This window comes from Mercenaria mercenaria, chromosome 16 (assembly GCF_021730395.1).
Source record: "Mercenaria mercenaria strain notata chromosome 16, MADL_Memer_1, whole genome shotgun sequence".
In the NCBI taxonomy this organism is placed as follows: domain Eukaryota; kingdom Metazoa; phylum Mollusca; class Bivalvia; order Venerida; family Veneridae; genus Mercenaria; species Mercenaria mercenaria.
Genome location: NC_069376.1, coordinates 11,246,108 through 11,264,926, shown reverse-complemented (window position 1 = coordinate 11,264,926; position 18,819 = coordinate 11,246,108). Strand labels below are relative to the sequence as shown.

The 18,819-nt window shown below is 34.7% G+C and overlaps 1 protein-coding gene across 2 annotated transcripts in view; it reads right to left on the bottom strand.

Annotated features, from left to right (window-relative positions):
• Positions 1-14,588: 14,588 nt before the first annotated feature.
• LOC123553375 (uncharacterized protein CXorf38 homolog) overlaps positions 14,589-18,819 on the bottom strand; it is a 129,483-nt gene continuing 125,252 nt past the window's right edge. The window contains exons 4-6 of one of the 2 annotated variants that reach the window (XM_053526111.1): positions 17,563-18,210; positions 16,320-16,395; positions 14,589-15,902 (exon numbers count right to left, since the gene is read on the bottom strand). In XM_053526111.1, the coding sequence (XP_053382086.1) occupies positions 15,880-15,902; positions 16,320-16,395; positions 17,563-18,210 (747 nt within the window). In that variant the 3' untranslated portion in view covers positions 14,589-15,879. Of the gene's footprint in view, positions 15,903-15,998; positions 16,396-17,562; positions 18,211-18,819 lie in introns of those variants that run through there. The other variant, XM_053526110.1, reaches the window with a different exon arrangement.

Here is an 18,819-nt window from a genome sequence, read left to right as displayed (position 1 = left end):
AAAGTACTTGTTAACCGTTATTGATTATTTAGTAAATATGCTTGGGTTATTCCATTAAAGAATAAAACTGGAGAATCTGTTACTGAAGCATTTGAAAAAAATAATTTTAGAAGGACGATTACCAGTAAATTTATGGGTAGATGAAGGAAAAGAATTTTATAATAAAAAGTTTGAATCATTTTTGAATAAAAATAAGATTAATATGTATCATACATTTAATGAAGGAAAGGCTGTAGTAATAGAAAGATTTAATAGAAGTTTAAAAAGAATAATGTGGAAATATTTTACAGCAAATAATACTTATACTTATTTAAATAATTTGCAGGATATGGTTGATAAATATAACAAAACAAAACATTCTAGTATAAAAATGACACCAACCGAAGCTAGTAAAAACTTAAATAAAGGTACTGTTTACTTTAATTTATATGGCGATTTAAAGATACCAAAGAGTAAAGCAAAATTTAAAATTGGTGATCGAGTTCGTTTAAGCAAACTTAAAAGACATTTTGAAAAAGGATATACATCAAACTGGACAGAGGAAATATTTATAATTTATAAAATTAATAATACAAATCCCAGAACGTACACTATTAAAGATTTAAATAATGAAATAATTCAAGGTTCATTTTATGAACAAGAACTTTTACCTACTACACAAGAAGTTTTTAGAATAGAAAAAGTTATTAGACGAGACTATAAGAAAAAACAAGCTTTAGTAAAATGGAAAGGTTATAGTGAAAAATTTAATAGTTGGGTACCATTTAGTAAATTGAAAGAAATTTAATTTAAAATATATATTATATAAATGGTCCATAAAAATTTAATTTCTAATAATGGAATAGAAACAATAGATCAATTAATTATTCACTTAAATAAACTAGCTGCTGCTTACAGAAAAAGTTATAAATTTTGTGGGAGAGTAAGTACCGGATTATATATTACAGCAGGTGTCTTTGGTTGTTCAGCTGCATTAGCACTTGTTCCAGCTATTCCTATATTTGTAGCAGTTGCTGGCGCTGTTCCATCAGTAATTACCATATTTACTAACAGACTAAAACTTGACGACAAGAAATTTATCTTAAAAGCACATCATCAAAAAATAAAACAACTTATAACAAAAGCACGGATTGGAAAAGTAAATAAAGAAGAAGAGAAACAAGTTATTCAGGATATTTTTACAATACTATTAGAAATGCAGAAAGAAAAAAAATATTCAATGCCTTTTGAAACGTATATGAAGGAATTTAAACTTAACGGATATAAAAGCAAAAAAGAAGAAGAGTTGTATTAAATTTTACGTGTGTTTTTAGAGATTTTTTTCTATAAGTATATTATATAGATGGTTAATAGAAAGGTAGATAGAATGATTATGCCAAAATTATCTAGCACTTTAGGAGAAATAATGAATCCAGACAAAAATTCATATAAGAAAGTTCTTAAAAGAAGAAATGTTATTAAATCAAAACTTGATCAAATAGTTAGCGATGAATATAAAAATCATGTTATTGATAAATTACAAAATGTTATAGATCCTTATCTTCGTAAAAGAACTTTATTTGAATGGACTGTGGTTGTCTATTAACTGAAGAAGAAAATGCTGTCCCCTCGAGTACTAAAACCTCTAGTTTTAAAAAGTTATGTGATTGTCCCAAACCAAATAATATTCGAAAACAATCCTAAAAAAGTTTTTGTAACCGACTGTGATACTAATGAAGAAAAAACATATAAACGCAATTATGCAGCTTCTAAAGACCTTGGTTTATTAATTCTGGGTTAATAACAATGTGCTGCAAAGGAGAAAACCGAGTAAATGTGGAATATCAAAAACTAATGGAAAAAAGATATAAATTTAAATATTTTATTTCTTCTTAAAGATAATTTTAAAACTTTATTTATTTTATTATTTTTTAATTATTTTTTTAATCCTTTTTTTGCTTAACGAATTTTATTTTCTAAATTTTAAATATATAGATGGAAATCGAGATGAGCTTATTCTCCCTCTTCTCATAGGGCAGCATTAAGTAAATTTCGTTGTGGCGTTGCTCCTATCAGAATAGAGACAGGCAGGTACGAAAATCTACAAGTCCGTGATCGTACATGCCCATTTTGTAATGCAGTAGAAACCGAGAGTCATGTTTTGTTGGAATGTGTTATGTACTCCGATTTACGAATAATGCTGATGCAGAAAGCTGTTTCTGTTGAGCAGAACTTTTTTCACTTACCAGATCTAAATAAACTGAATGTACTTTTCACCAACCATTCCTTGATCAGACTGTGTGCCAAAACCTGCCATAATATTTTAAATAGGAGAATGTTTTATTTGTGTAAATAATGTATAGTTATTATTTTAATCATGTGCTTAGAATCTAATTTTACACCATCCCAAGAAGTAGCTGCTAATCAGTTTCATCTACGGTCTGAACGGGGTGATATTTGATTTTGTAAAACATTTTTTAATCGTGCATTAGCGCCCTTTTTCTTGTTTCAGTTTTTTAACCATATATTTCCAGTCTTAATTAATTTTTATAACAACGATTAGCAGCTTCTCCTTGGTTTTATTTTGTAGATAACTGTGTAAACTTCTGAATGAATTGTATTTGTTTTGCATTGTGCATAGTCCCTTATAATTCATTAATTGAATGGCAATGTATTTCTTGTTAATGTTGTTCTCTGTTTGTGTACATATGATATGTGATCTACATTGAAGAGACTTAAATAAAGATTAAAATCTAAAATCAAAATCTACAAGTAAATGTTTTAGCACTTTTTGACATCTTAGGGTGTGACTCAGTGCCCACGATGTTCGTTCCAAAGGTAACATTAATTTGGTTAAAATTGTCACTATTGTCTACTGAAACATGAACCGTTTTATATTTTAGTGTTTGTGTATAATAACCAAGTTGAACTTGTCAATAGAAACGGAAAAATAGGTATTACAAATTAAACTTTCACTTTCTATTTGAAAATTACCTTGAATCCAGCTATATTCTAAAAATTATCAGTAACCATGATCCGCGGTTACTGGGTCTCTGTGGTAATTTATCCATCATCTTAGCATTATTAAAACAAGGAAAAATTGCTTTTGTAAGAACGTGCATGTCTCCCCCAATGCGAAGTCCTATAGGTAAGAAGTCAATAGGGGTCAGGAGCGAAAGTCAAAGAGACACTAATGGTTGGCTGCAATAGGGATCATCTACATGGCATGTCCAGTCATCCCGCTAAGTTTCAACACTCTTGGCCTAGTGGTTCTCAAGTCACTGTTCAGGCTCCTGTGACCTTGACCTTTGATCAAGTGACCCCCCAAAAAATAGAAGTCATCTACTCTGCATGTCCAATCATCCTATTTAATTTCAACATTCTAGGTCAAGTGGTTCTCAAGTTATTTTCCGGAAATGATTTTACATGACCAGGCCCCTGTGACCTTGACCTTTAATAGACTGGCCCAAAAATCAATAGGGGTCATCTACTCTGCATGTTCAATCATCCTATGAAGTTTCAACATTCTGGGTCAAGTGGTTCTCAAGTTATTGATCGGAAATTGTTTTCCATGTTCAGGCTCCTGTGACCTTGACCTTTAACAGAGTGACCCCAAAATCGATAGGGGTCATCTACTCTGCATATTCAATAATCCTATGAAGTTTCAACATTCTTGATCAAGGGGTTCTCAAGTGATTGATCTGAAATGGTTATCAATGTTCAGGTCCCTGTGACCTTGGCATTTAACAGAGTGACAAAAAAAATAGGGGTCATTTACTCTGCAGGAACAAGCATCCTATGATTTTTCGTCATTCTTGGTCGAGAGGTTCTCAAGTTATTGATCCGAAACGGTTTTCGATGTTCAGGCTCCTGTGACCTTGACCTTTAACAGAGTGACCCCAAAATCGATAGAGGTCATCTACTATGCATGACCAATCATCCTGTTAAGTTTCAACATTCTGGGTAAAGTGATTCTCAAGATACTGACTGGAAATGGTTTTCAATGTTCTGGCCCCTGTGACCTTGACCTTTAACAGAGTGACCCCAAAATCAATAGGGGTCATCCACTCTGCATGACCAATCATCCTATGAAGTTTCAACATTCTGGGTCAAGTGGTACTCAAGTTATTGATTTGAAATGGTTTTCAATGTTCAGGCCCCTGTGACCTTGACCTTTGACGGTGTGACCCAAAAACCAATAGGGGTCGTCTACTCCAGCAGCCCTACAACTCTGTGAAGTTTTAAAGTTCTAGATCAAATGGTTCTCCAGTTATTGATCGGAAATGAAGTGTGACGTACGGACGGACACACGGACATGGCAAAAACAATATGTCTCCCCCAGAGGGGCGGGGGGGGGGGGGGGGGGGGGGGGGGGGAGAGACATAAATATCCAACAGGTAAAGCCAGGTTCCAAAATCGCAGCTTCGAAAAAGGCACACACGAACAACATTCGCACACTACACACACACAAGGACAAATGAAGGAGAAAACAAACAAATACAGGAACACAGTGGGGCACCGCCTTAGAACGGTAAGTGACATCCTGTTCCAAAGTCAAAATGCAGTGTAAATAAAAGTTATCCCCGTCAGGTGAAACCCTTACATACGTAAAGGCAACAGAAGGCATGTATTGTGTTTTTAACCTGTCAAATGTGCATACATTATACGCTATGTACGTTCGATATTATAACATTTAGCCAAACTTCGGTGCTATCAGTACATTTATTTATTTATTTTGTTGGATTTAACGTTGCACCGATATGGAAGATTATTTATGCAAAAATTCTATTATTGTATTTGATCAAACGCTTTATGATTAATGACAACTATTATCGCATTTGGTAAAGTGCTTTTTTGTTGATGACAAACGCATGCTACATGTTGCAATTTAGATCACTTATATACGGATATAAGTAAACCAATTAATGCTTTAAATGCCAAAATCCTTAGTATCTTATGTATAGCTTCATGATAATTTTTCAAAGTATTTTTTCTAACGCCAAGTGCCAAAAGAGAACTGGTAGTCATTTACTTGATTTGGGCTATTGGAGACTAGTTAAATGTTAGCAAATACGTTCTCTCATTGTTAATCAACTGTTTTTATTACAGTTATTACATGCATACACTGTAATGTCATTAAGTACTTGTGTAATGTCAAGAGAGCAACGATTTTCTGTATTGCGCTTTATGCTTATTCATATACGTAATTTCATGTCTTCATATTTTGTTAGCTGGGTCCATTTTCGTTTAAATGAAGAAACGATAACTCCAGCTTACTTATTTGAGAATACAGTTAATAGCTGATCCCTTCAAGAAACTCTCGTAGAAAGAGGTAGCCGGGGTTATTAATAAAACCCGGCCCGGCCCAAACCACGGAAATAGCCGATTCCGATTGTACGGAAACCACCGGAAACTTACGGACGGAAGGCTAATATAATTACGAATGGTGATACCGTCATCTTTATCAAGGCCATTATGTGTATTTTATTTCATTTATTACAAAAGTAGAAGCAAAGTATTTGATATTGATGATACGTATGTTTGATGAAGTATTGCACTTGACATAAGCGAAGACCTAAAATAACAAGATATTTGAATCACACTCAATCAAAGAAGTAATACGTTCGGCAGTCGATGTGTCATTTTGTGTACCGGACAGACACGAGATATAGCAGTTTGCAGGATACTTTCACAGAACTGGACAGGCTAGTTAAATGTACGTCGTTATTTCACACCTAACGATGTGACATAAGGCGAAGGGGTCTATACCGTGCACTGGAAGTATTTATAAAATTTGGTTGCCCGACCAAGATAGCGTTTTAGCATATTAAGTTTTAATTTAATGAAAATATCTTGTCTTAGGGAACATATGAATATAAACACTCTTATATTAAGGTTGTCAAAGATTTGCATTGGTAAGTACACATTTTGCGAAAATTAACTAGAAATGTAAGTTTATGAAATTATTATTATACTCCTTTTGCCTATCTCGGTTGCGCAACCAAGATAGATCGAAAATAGATGAACTACGAAGCTATGCGCTGTTTCATACTTGCCATTTGTTTCAGGTTGTTGAAGTATTCAAATTTGAATATAAAACTAAATGAACTAATAAATTATATCAAAATCTAAAAACATAGTCCACTTTTTACATTTTTTTTTCATATTAAAGGGAGGCAATTACAAAATTTCATAAAAAATATCAAAGTAAACATTTCCAGAAGAGGTATAACTCTATGTAATAGGTCTTTGTTCCTGAAATACAAGAAAACTGAAAACAAAATATCACAAAATGTTGCTCAAATGATAAATCATATGATTTAGCTTTAAACAAAACCGGGTGATTTTGTATGGAGATGATACCAGGAGTTACAGTAAGTTGTAGAAATGAATGAACACTGGAGTATAAAATATGAAAGATCGGTCGCATAGTTTCGAACCCGGACCCCCCCCCCCCCACCCCCGCACCCACCCACACACACACCCCGAAACATGTCCGCTCAGTCTGTTTAAAACAAAACAATAAAAAACGATAAATATCTAATACGGATAAATGGGAGGGTAGTGATAGCAATGAACTTTCATGTTTTAACAATTTACTGCTAACGTTATTTTTGTTTTTAGATTATTTAATTTTTGATTTCTCTTTCTTTTATATTTGAAATAATACTAGCATATCTTTTTAACACAGAATTAAAAAAAAACCGGTCCGGTCGGACTACGAACTATGCTTTTGCTATATGCTTATACAACTATTCACACAATGTTTAACATTTTTGTTTTTTAAATGAACATTTTAAAGCATGGATTACAAATGTGTGCAATTCAGATGTTAAATTATTATACCCCACACAATGTCCAATGCACTTTTCCCATTAGTTTAACTTGAATAATATATCATAAGCGTTTTTATATCTCGTGCGCAAAATCATTATTTTCAATTTCTGCGCATGTGATATTATACAATAATTGCCTTTTGGTGAGGTCGATATGAGCCGCGCCATGAGAAAACCAACATCCGCCCAGTCTGGTCAGGATCCATGCTGTTTGCTAACGTTTCTCTAATCGCAATAGGAGCGGTGGTCTAGTGGATAAGGTGTTGGCCGCTCAATCCAGAGGTCGTGGGTTCGAGCCCCACTGGGGTCACGACCATGACTTCTCATATGACACCAGTACTGGTTTTTCCAGGAAGCGGACTCGAGAGTGGTTACAATAAGCTTGAAGCTTTCATCACAATCGAGCTAAAACAAATTTGTATAAACTAAAAACTAATCGCAATAGACAATGTTGGTTTTCTCATGGCTTGGCTCATATGTGGATTTATCGGCCTGATAAAAGCAATATCAACCTCGAGCGAATTTATCGACTTGATATCGCTTTAACAGATCGATAAATCCACATATCGCCACACATAAAAACGACAATTGTTTTTATTATCAAATCCAGCCTACTCATAAGTATAAACATTAGATACAAATGTCTGCAGCCTTAGGTCATCTTTCGTGGTTAATTGTATACGACGTCGCATTGTTTTAACGTAATAACGTGTGGACGTCACAGCTGGAGGTCAATATGTGTGTTTGGCTCCACCTTCGAGAAAATACGATCTTTTATCGTTGAACATGTGACTACATCTAGAACAATGGAAAGGACTATAAATATAGATTTAATGATAAAACAATAATTTCATATCACATGCGCAACAACGCTATTTTGTTTTTCTGCGCATGTGATATTACATTTTCGTGTCTCCCTATGAGAGATCGATACTTTCGTACTGATTAAAAGACGATGCGCTTATTTATACATAGGATAAATTACTTTATCTTGTGTTCATACATGTGTGAACCCGGCCTATTTTTGTGAAAAAAGAACACACTACTTAGTCATTCCATTTGAAAACATATAGGGTTTTAATAATGGGCCTGCTATACCAAATGAAACATAATTACTTTTTGGATATAATGGAAACCCAAAAAATAAATTAATCTCCGTAAACAGAAACGTCACAACTATATATATTTAGGGTTGAGCTAAAATGTGATTTCTCGACGCGATTTGCGTAAGGAGTTTCAATACAATGCAATATCGGTGAAGATCAACTTTTACTATTATTTAAACAAGTTATGAAGGATGCAACTTGTTTCTGGAAAATCCCGCTCATTACACTTTCTTTACGTAAAGTTGAAAAAAAAATTGTAAGGTTAAAACTTTTCTGAGATGTTTTATGATTTGGCCACACATGGGCAGTTTACAAACCAATTATAGCTGAAAAATTACACTCAGATCTTCGTAAAAAACTGCAAACTATCGTACAATTACTCGGTATATACAAAAGAAGAGCAACAGTTTTATTTGCATAATTACAATAGGTTTGGTTTCTACCAATGAAAACTCACAAAACGTAAGGTCTCAGAATGCGACAGCATTAAAGCTGCTCAATATAGATCCAAGTACAGTTCACTTCCGGTGTGGTCACGTAACCATAGTAAAGTAAGCAGTGTTAGAGTAAATCGTCTGCAGTACATTGTGATATTGATAAATTTACCAAAAAAAAATCTTAATGAAGAAATTTGTGAGATTTGAAGAAACAACATCCGTTCAATTTTCGAGACTTATTTGTAAATTATGATTAGCGGGCTCAAACGGTCCTTCAGTCGTTATGTATCAAAAATGCCGAGCACTAGCAAACTGACTGAAAAGGCATTCTGTATACAATAATATATCAAATCAACCTAAATAAATTGCAAAGTTTTGCAAGATATGTCTAACCATTGAAGTTTAATTTTGAAGTATCTAAATTCATAATCTGAAAGTGTAGAGCATTGGTAAATATCCAAACGAACCTTAACAAGTTCAAGTTTACTTGGTCTTTTTTCACGAAACCAGTGTGAATCGTTCTGTATATTGAGTGCAGTTAAATGGTATTTTTGTTCCCATTTAATAAGTTTCTTTTTCGCGTCGAGTTTTGGTTCACCAACTAATGTGAAACACTCGATGACTGCTTCCTGGAAAGTAACCAGTACTCGCACCGAAAGAAGGACTGTTGGAGTCACGGTCAAAATCCGCTGACAGGATTCGACCCCGCGACCTCCGGTTTACGAGACATCTGTACAAAAATGAAAAAGGTAAAATTTGTATCTCGATTCTACTCTATATAGTTTTGAATTAATTTGAATATAACTTAAGTAAGTCAGTTTATTCAGAGATCACTTGCAAACTTTAAAAAAAAAAAAAAAAAAAAAAAATATATATATATATTAAAACATTATAGGAACCTGCCGAATATGAAATCGATTATGCCACAAACTGCAATGTACCACAATATATTCAATTTGTGACTTTCATCGTACGTCAATTCAGTCGACTAAGTTCAAGAGATACTCAGAATCCTGCGTGAACAAACCTATCTCACTATTTGTTTCTATATATTTGTTTTATGGTCTTTGAGATTTTTTAAAAACTTTTTAATAAAAAGTTTTAAAAAACTGCTCATTCTATTCTCTAAAAATTGTCAGTGATATTAGAAATTATTCGTATTCATTTTTTTTTTGACATAAAAATAATTTCCGTAAAGTCTCATTGAACAAAAAAGTATAAAAAATCCTGCCTTTTTACTACCTATTTTTTTAGGCATGTTACCGGACACAAAGAATTATTTAGGCTTTGGGAATGCACAGGTGAAACAAAAACTCTTTGAGGCCCGAGAGGAATTCCTTTCTTCGAAATATAACAACTTTTTGGACAAAACGTGATTATAAGATAGTATATAATGATAACGATACAAAATATCGGGAACTGATTAGAAGGCTCGTCAAAACAACGCTATGTATAACGATTTCCTGTGTACAAGTTTACCAATTATATTAAGACGTTTTTGCAACCAGAAAGAACACGCAGTTTTAACCCATTCATCAAAGAAGTTCCTCGCGGGCATCATAAAGTTCAGTGTTTTTTTTTTTACTATATTCTAAATATGTAAGTTGATATCGACACGATATCATTCGTAATTATATTAGCCTTCCGTCCGTAAGTTTCCGGTGGTTTCCGTACAATCAGAATCGGCTATTTCCGTGGTTTGGGCCGGGCCGGGTTTTATTAATAACCACGTTTGAACGCGCTAAATTTAGAACCGGAGATCTATCTTACTTTCATTTTCACATTTTTTTCCTTTACGATTATGACATTTTCTGTAAGTTTTTTTTTTCACATGGAAGGTACTTTATATGTTGTTTGGATAGATTGTAAGCAAGTTAGTGAAGAAACAATTTTTATTTTTAAAACATACTGGCAATTTAAAGAACTTGTTCGTTGTTGTTCCTTTATAGCAATTGAACAAGCCTGGGGATCAGTCCCTTATAATTTTAGGACATGTGGCGCCCCTAGCGTTAAAATTTATCAAATTTGCCGGTTCCCGGCTTCGTTGAAGTCAAGGAACTTAGTGTATGGTGGATAGTGCATTGTCGCTGTGCCAAGTGTCGAAATTTCTTTTTTTCCTATTTAAAACTGTAATTAATGCAAACGCATTATGGAAGAGCTACTTTACAAAATCAAAGTATGGTCATACATGCAAACAGTTGATTTATTCTGTGCATCAGACTAATAGAAGTATATGCATGCGAACATTTGATATAGAGCTATGCAGGAAGTATGTTATCAAACACCAAGCATATAGTGTTTATATTCATCAAAATTGCGTTACATAAACATACATTGTCTACAATCATAAAGCATTTGACAAAATGCAATTGAATGTTTGTCATGAATCATAAAGCATTTGACCAAATGCAATAATGTTTGTCATCAACAATAAAGCACTTTACCAAATGCAATAATAGTTGTCATTAATCATAAAGCGTTTGATCAAATACAATAATAGAATTTTTGCATAAATAATCTTCCATACACCGACACAATTCATATGTCATATGGGGACTTTCAGCTTTGATGGTGGAGGAAGACCCCAGGAGCCCCTCCGTGCATTATTTCATCACGAGCGGGCACCTGGATAGAACCACCGACCTTCAGTAAGCCAGCTGGATGGCTTCTTCACATGAATAATGCAACGCTCCGAGTGAGGCTCGAACCAATATCGATGAGGGACAAGTGATTTGAAGTCAGCAACCTTAACCACTCGGCCACGAAGTAAATTTTGGTTAAGTGTCTAAATGTCAATATTAATATTGTAAGTGAAACCCCTACTCGTTGTTCGTATCGATGGCTCAGTGGTTACAACACATGCGGGGAAATTGCTGGTTCGAGTCCAAAAGTGAGAACATTTTTTTTTTTTATTTATTTACTGGTTTATATGTTTTAAATTACAAAGGGACACGTGAAAATCAAAATTCACGGGCTTCACGGTAACATGTGTTTCGTACTGAAATTATAGCGATCGAAACTGAATCTTGAATAAAACTTGTTTTAATTAATACCTATGAAATTGTAATACATGTATACTGAAATCAACCGTGAATAAAAATGATATTAAAGAAAAGAAATTTAAAAAAGAGATAAAAATGAAAGAAATAGTTGTAAATATACACTGGAGGAAATGTTAGATTACCTTAGATTCGAAAATTTTGGGCATGGACAGTCTTACTTGTAGCGAGTCGCAGTTTTGCACTTCCCTTATGAGCAGAATCAGGTTCGCCATTTTATAAATTGCGTGCATGTTTTGTGTTTTAAATTAATGGCAAGATCAGGATTCTCATACAAAAATAAAGAAAGTTATCAAAACGAAAGCTTTATACCATCCATTAAAAAAACATGCCAAAATCATCAATTTTACACCTTTTGAACAGCCTGCAATGATCCCGCTGCAAGAACAATGCCAAATTATTGACTTTCAAATTTCCATGCAAGTTCTTACTGAACTTCAGGTTATAAACGGAATGGGGGCCCATCCAGCTAGCTTTATCACAAAATAGCGGAAATGTTCTGAGTACCAATCAACAAGCACAGATACCTTTCGTGATTTGAATTTTTCCGCGAAAATGTGTCTCATTATTTAAATTCATAAAAAGCTAGCAGCAGTTAGTTTTACAATTGACATCAGAATTTTACATATAACGGCTGTATAAATTTTCTAAAGAATTAACAATCATTACCTCTCACCATATTTTACAGACATCCGAAATCACGAAATTCTAATTATTACAAATATTGAGTATACATACTTTGATACTGCACTGCATACATATTTATTCCATACATTGCTACCATAATCACCCTTTATTTCTTCAATGAAATAATCGACTGAAAGTGAGCAATGCGGTCAAGTTGCGACTACTAGACCATTCAAATAGCTCTAAACCAAACAGACTTATTCCCCTTACATTGCATTTGCAGGTCCTGTTTAGCTTTGCCGATACTGTCTTTATCAACTATTTATCTCTATAATACTTCAGAAACATTTACCTCATCCGAGCGATATCAACAACCTATTATTTCGTGATGAACATGTTACTGTGAGTGAGAACACATTTGTTTTTGCAGCAAAACTTTGTTAACCTTGGATGATACTGAACGTTGGCGCAAAATGGTTGCATGCATGAGCCTGAACATAGAAATTACTTGATACCACTATGTTATTGTTTTGTTTGTTTTGGGTTTAACGCCGTTTTTCAACAGTATCTCAGTTATGTAATGGCTGACAGTTATCCTAACCAGTGTTCCTGGATTCTGTACCAGTACAAATCTGTTTTCTGCCAGTAACTTCAAACTTCCCCACATAAATCAGAGGTTGAAGACTAATGATTTCAGACACAATGTTGTTTATCAAATAGTCACGGTGAACAAACGTCCCGCCCGAGGATCAAACTCACGACCCCGCGATCCGTAGACCGAAACTTTACCTACTGAGCTAAGCGGGCGGGCTACCAACTATGTTAATCTATGAACGCGGTGAAATTTGCTTAATAATTTCTTTTTTTCTATTATTTTTTTTTCAATTATTGATGTTAATGAGGAAATATGATCTACTGTACTGCGATTAAGCCTAAGGCGTAAAAAATTGTTTGTTTCCGGTATCCCGACCTACCCTAAATTTTTTGCCCGACCCTAAATGTTTTTATGGCTTTGGAGAATAGTTTTTTTTTCAAGTTTTTAACAAAAAGTTGCAAAACTGCACTTTTTATGCTTTAAACATGTCCAGTGATGTTAGAAATCAACTTACTGATGCCCTGAAGGCATTACCCTCTTATTTGCATTCATTTTTTGACACAAAAATAATTTCAAAAAGTCCCCCTTAATAAAACAAGAGGATCAAGATGGTCCTGAATCGCTCACCTGTTCCCACATGACCCAGTTTTGAGTATGACGTCGTTTTTTCTATTATTTGATAAAGTGACCTAGTTTTTGAGCTCATGTGATTCAGTTTTGAACTTAACCTAGATATCATCAAGATAAAAATTCTGATCAATTTTCATGAAAATCCATTGAAAAATATGGCCTCTAGAGAGGTCAAAAGATTTTTAAAATTTTAGACCTACATGTACTGACCTAGTTTTTGACCACAGTTGACCCAGTTTCAAACTTGACCTAGATATCATCAAGATGAACATTCAGACCAACTTTCATACAGATCCCATGAAAAGTATGACCTCTAGAGAGGTAACAAGGTTTTTTTCATTACTTGACCTACTGACCTACTTTTTAAAGATTTTCATGAAGATCCAATTAAGGGTATGACCTCTAGAGAGGTCAAAAGGTTTTTTTATTTTAAGACCTACTTTCAAACCCAACCTATATATCATTAAGATAAACATTCAGACCAACTTTCATACAGATCCCATAAAAAATATGACCTCTAGAGAGGTCACAAGGTTTTTTTCATTATTTGACCTACTGACCTACTTTTTAAAGACACATAACGCACTTTCGAGTTTGATCTAGATATCATCAAGATGAACTTTCTGACCAATTTTTATGAAGATCCATTCACAATTATGGCCTCTAGAGAGGTCACAATGTTTTTCTATTTTTAGACCTGCTGAGCTAGTTTTTGACCGCACGTGACCCAGTTTCGAATTTTACCTAGATACCATCAAGGTGAACATTCAGACCAACATTGATTCATACAGATCCCATGAAAAATATGGCCTTCGGAGAGGTCACAAGGTTTTTTCTATTATTTGACCTACTGACCTAGTTTTTAAAGCCACGTAACCCAGTTTCGAACTTGACCTAGATATCATCAAGGTAAACATCCTGACCAATTTTCATCAAGGTTTTGTGAAATATATGACCTCTAGAAAGGTCAAATGGTTTTTCTATTTTTAGACCTACTGACATAGTTTTTGACCGCACGTGACCCAGTGTCAAACTTGTCCTGGATATCATCAAGGTGAACAATCTGACCAACTTTCATAAAGATCCCATGAAAAATGTGACCTATAGAGTGGTCACAAGCAAAAGTTTACGCACGCACGCACGCACGAACGGACGGACGGACGACGGACGCTGCGCGATCACAAAAGCTCACCTTGTCACTTAGTGACAGGTGAGCTAAAAAAAATCCCCCCAGAAAAGTTTTCCGACCTACCTACCCTAATTTTTTGAGCATGTTACCGGATACAAAGAATTTTTTTAGGCCTAAAACCATTTTGTTCCATCAACCAATTTTTCATTACACTCTAACTATAGCGAAACTCTTTGGTTTAACACTGAACAGTATAATTTATACATTGTAGATGCCAAATTAATACGACGGTAGCACATCGGATTTCTAGGGGCGGTCGTAGAGGATTTAGGGATTGGATTTACAATGCCTTTACCCCTACCAGTTGCAACTTTGCCAGTTGTAAAACAAATGTTGAAAATAATATGTAAAAATGAGATTAAGGAACAAGCCTAAGAATCGACTGAGGTATCTGCCACTCAACAATACGACGTAATACACGATAAGCTACACAACAAGTTGACGTGACACACGATATGCCACACGAAAACATTATGTGACACAAGATATCACGCGAAAATGCAACGTGACACATGATATGCCACACGAAAACATTATGTGACACAAGATATATCACGCGAAAATGCAACGTGAAACATGATATGCCACACAACAGTTCGACAAGACACGATACGACACACGACAATGCGACATGACACACGATATGCCACACAACAATGCGACGTGACACCCGAAATGCCACGCGACAATGCAACGTGACACATGGTACGTCGCGCGACAATGCAACATGGCAAACGACACGCCACACTACAATGCGACATGACACACGATAAGCCATACAACAATGCAACGTGACACACTAAATGCCACATGACAATGCGACGTGACATACGATATGTAACACAACAATGCGACGCGATACACGACAGTACAACCCGACACTTGATATTTACAGCGACATTTCATGACAAAGGCGCGACATATGACAGTGCAACAATGCGACATTCCCGCATACAATTTCGTACAAATTTAGTATGTCACGTCGCAATATCGACTATTGAAACGAGTTTCGTGTTGAATTTTCATGTGCCGTGTCGAGTGTCAAAATGTCTTAAATGTAGCATCACTTTTCATATGTTTCGGTGGAACTAAGATAGTTCTTGAAAAAAAATGTACCAGATATACATGTTTCAAAAAATCTAAGGCCGTACACGCCACAATGCTATAATGGAAGTCTGTTGGAAAACACTTTGTGGTCTCTAACCTACAAGGTAATTTCGGCACCATGGAAGCAAACTTTGACCGAATTATTGCTTCTTACTTCTGTCCAAATACAATAGTTCTATTCTTCGGTTCCTCGTACCCTTTCTCGATAGAAAAGTGTTTTCTTTCATTGTACTACGTTTCAGTATATACTTATAGCATTCTGTTGAAAACTGCATTCTCAGATCGCTATCTTGATAAAATATGGAGCAAGAATTTCATATCCCGAAAAGAGATATAACTGAAAGATGCGAACAGGAGTAAAATCAGACGGTTGTATTGAATCAAGCGTACTTAGTCTAATGTTGCATAAAAGCTAACAACACTTTTCAATTTTCTGTTGTAAAGATATAGCTCATTACGTTAATATGTCTCTGACACTGTATTTTAAAAAAAGAAATTAAAATAATATCATCAGTATGCATAACTTACTACACAGAATTAATTTAAATGTTCATCAATCAGAAACACCTGTTGATCAACATCAGTCTAACTGATATTGCTTTCTTCCTGTTTTTCTACGGAAAGTAGATGGTTCAACTCGATAAAAGAAAACAAATATAAATTCAACAAACCGATAGGACTTTCACACTTAAATAATACAAATAATATAATGATATAAACTGTTTTTTAAATGTTGAGTAAAGGTAAGAATTACCTGCTCTCATTCTTTCATAATTAGTGTGCAGAGCCCTGTCACGAGGACTTGACTTCATCAAATCGTCTGCTGCTGCCTATATCAGAGAAATCAAACTATGTAAATGTTTACATTTAATTTTGTTCCGCGATCAAGCGCTTGTATAATTCAAGTGAGTGTTGTTTTTTTCTTCTTGTTAATTTGGTAATTTCATTTTAAACAAAATGCTTAATAGTATTTTGACAGTTAATATGAACTATAGGTTTCAGCAGTTACATAACACTGACTTTGAGAAAAATAGGTAAAATTACTAAATACAATGTAAAAAATATGTATTGTAATACCATATATCATTTAAAAGCCCAATCCAAATTCCATCTTTTTACTTTAAAATAGTATCATATGTCTCAGCATTTCAATAGCACATGCTCAAAAAAACGCTCAATCGGTTTTCTATGTATTTGATATCATTTTACATATCTTCCACTACTTTCGCATTTAGACTGCAACGATTAACTTTGGCTAGGTTCTTAATTTAATTGACTGATGAGACACAAAGCGATTAAAAATAAAATAGAACTTACAAAAAAGTTTGCTACATTTAGATGATTCCTCTCCAGTCTTTACAAAAAAATATGTCTGCATTTTATTTGTGTTGAATAAATGTCTTGCATCCCCTACAGGATATAAACAAGAAGCTGCGTTCAATAAACGCTTGATGCCCCCGGTGGCATCCTTGTCGATACAAAGCCACTTAAGTCCAAAATGAGGTCATGGTCAAGGTCAAACTGAGGTCAGGTGATGTTTAAAGATAAGGAATGGTCACAGGTTACATCTGCATTAGTATCAAGTCATTCTAGTAAGGGATATTAATGCTAGACGAAACGGTCCCATTTGGTTAACCAAGAGATGGCCCATACAAAGAAACCTAAGTCCAAAACGAGGTCAAGGTCAAGGTCAAACTGAGGTCAGGTGATTTCTGAAGATGAAGAATGGTCACAGGTGACATCTGCATTAGTATCAAGTCATTCTAGTAAGGAGTATTGATGCTAGACGAAACGGTCCTATTTCGTTAACCTCGTACGAACGTGCGGACGGACGAACGGACAGGGTAATCACTATATACCTCCCGCATCAGTAGATGCCGGGGACATAAAAACCCTCGAAATATAAATATCAATCCGGTCTGTATTCAAACATGTATTTCTCGCGATGAATATCTTAAAATCACCCTCTGAAGAATGCATTATTTATATAATTTTACCTTACTAATGTCGTCACTACGCCTGCCTTCGATTTGAATCTGAGCTGACTGTTTTCTTTCCAGCTGATAAAGTATATCTTCTCCTTTACGTTCTAAATGCTTTCCAATTTCTTTTCCTTTCTGATCTAGTCTCCCTTTTGATTCCAATTCTACTACTCTTAAATTCTTTTTAATTTCTATCTCTTCATGCTTAAGTCCCTCTTTTGAGTTAAGTTCTGTCACTCTCAGATTCTTTTTGATTTGCAACTCTTTCTGTTCCAATTTCTGTTTTAAATCAACTTCTATCTTTCTCAAATTATCTTTGCTTTCTCTCTCTTTTTGATCCATCTTCTTTGCAGATTCAATTTCTTTCATCCTAAGTACTTTCTTGATTTCCTTCTCTCTCTTCTCGAGTCTTTCTATTGAGTCGACTTCGGTCTTTTTCAAATCATCTTTCATTTCAACCCTTTTCTGCACGAGTTCGTGTTTTATAGTTGAACCTATCACCTTTATCTGCTTTTTACTTTCATCAGTTTTAACTCCAATTTCTGTCGCAGCGTCAACTATTCTCTGTTCAAGATTCTTTTCCTTCTGTTCGATTGCATGCATTGCAATACGACGGACTTCCATTTCATCTGTAGTTGTTATTACAAACTTTTCCTGCTTTAGCTGTAAATTAAATATAAAATATCTGGAACAATTTATTATAGCACTCAGAGCTACAATGATACTTAACAAGACAGTCTGAAAGACCACTTAATTCCAAGCCACTGTGATGAATAGTAAAATGGTAAACCTTTGACCTTGACCTTGAACTGGCATAGCTGACTCATGAATTCTGCACATCATCTTGATGAGGAGATCAATTGACCCAAGTTACATGAAAATCTATTAAAGGGATTTAAGAGATAGAGAGCTCAAACTTTTGACATTGAGTTGTGATTTGACCTTGAGTTGACAAGGCTGACTCATGACTTCTTGATTAGGTGATCATTTGACCGAAGTTTGATTTAAGAGATACAGAGTGTACACAAAATGGAAGGCTTAAACATTTGATCCTAGATTGCGACGTTGACCTTGAGCCGGCATGGCTCACTCTTAAGTTCTGTACATCGTCTTGATAAGGTGATCATTTGACCCAAGTTTTACAAAATTCCTTCAAGAGTTAAGGAGATATAGAGCGGACACGAAATGGAAGGCTAAAACCTTTGACCTCGAGTTATGACCTTGATCTTGAGCCGGCATGGCTGAATTATATGTTCTGCACATCGTCTTGTA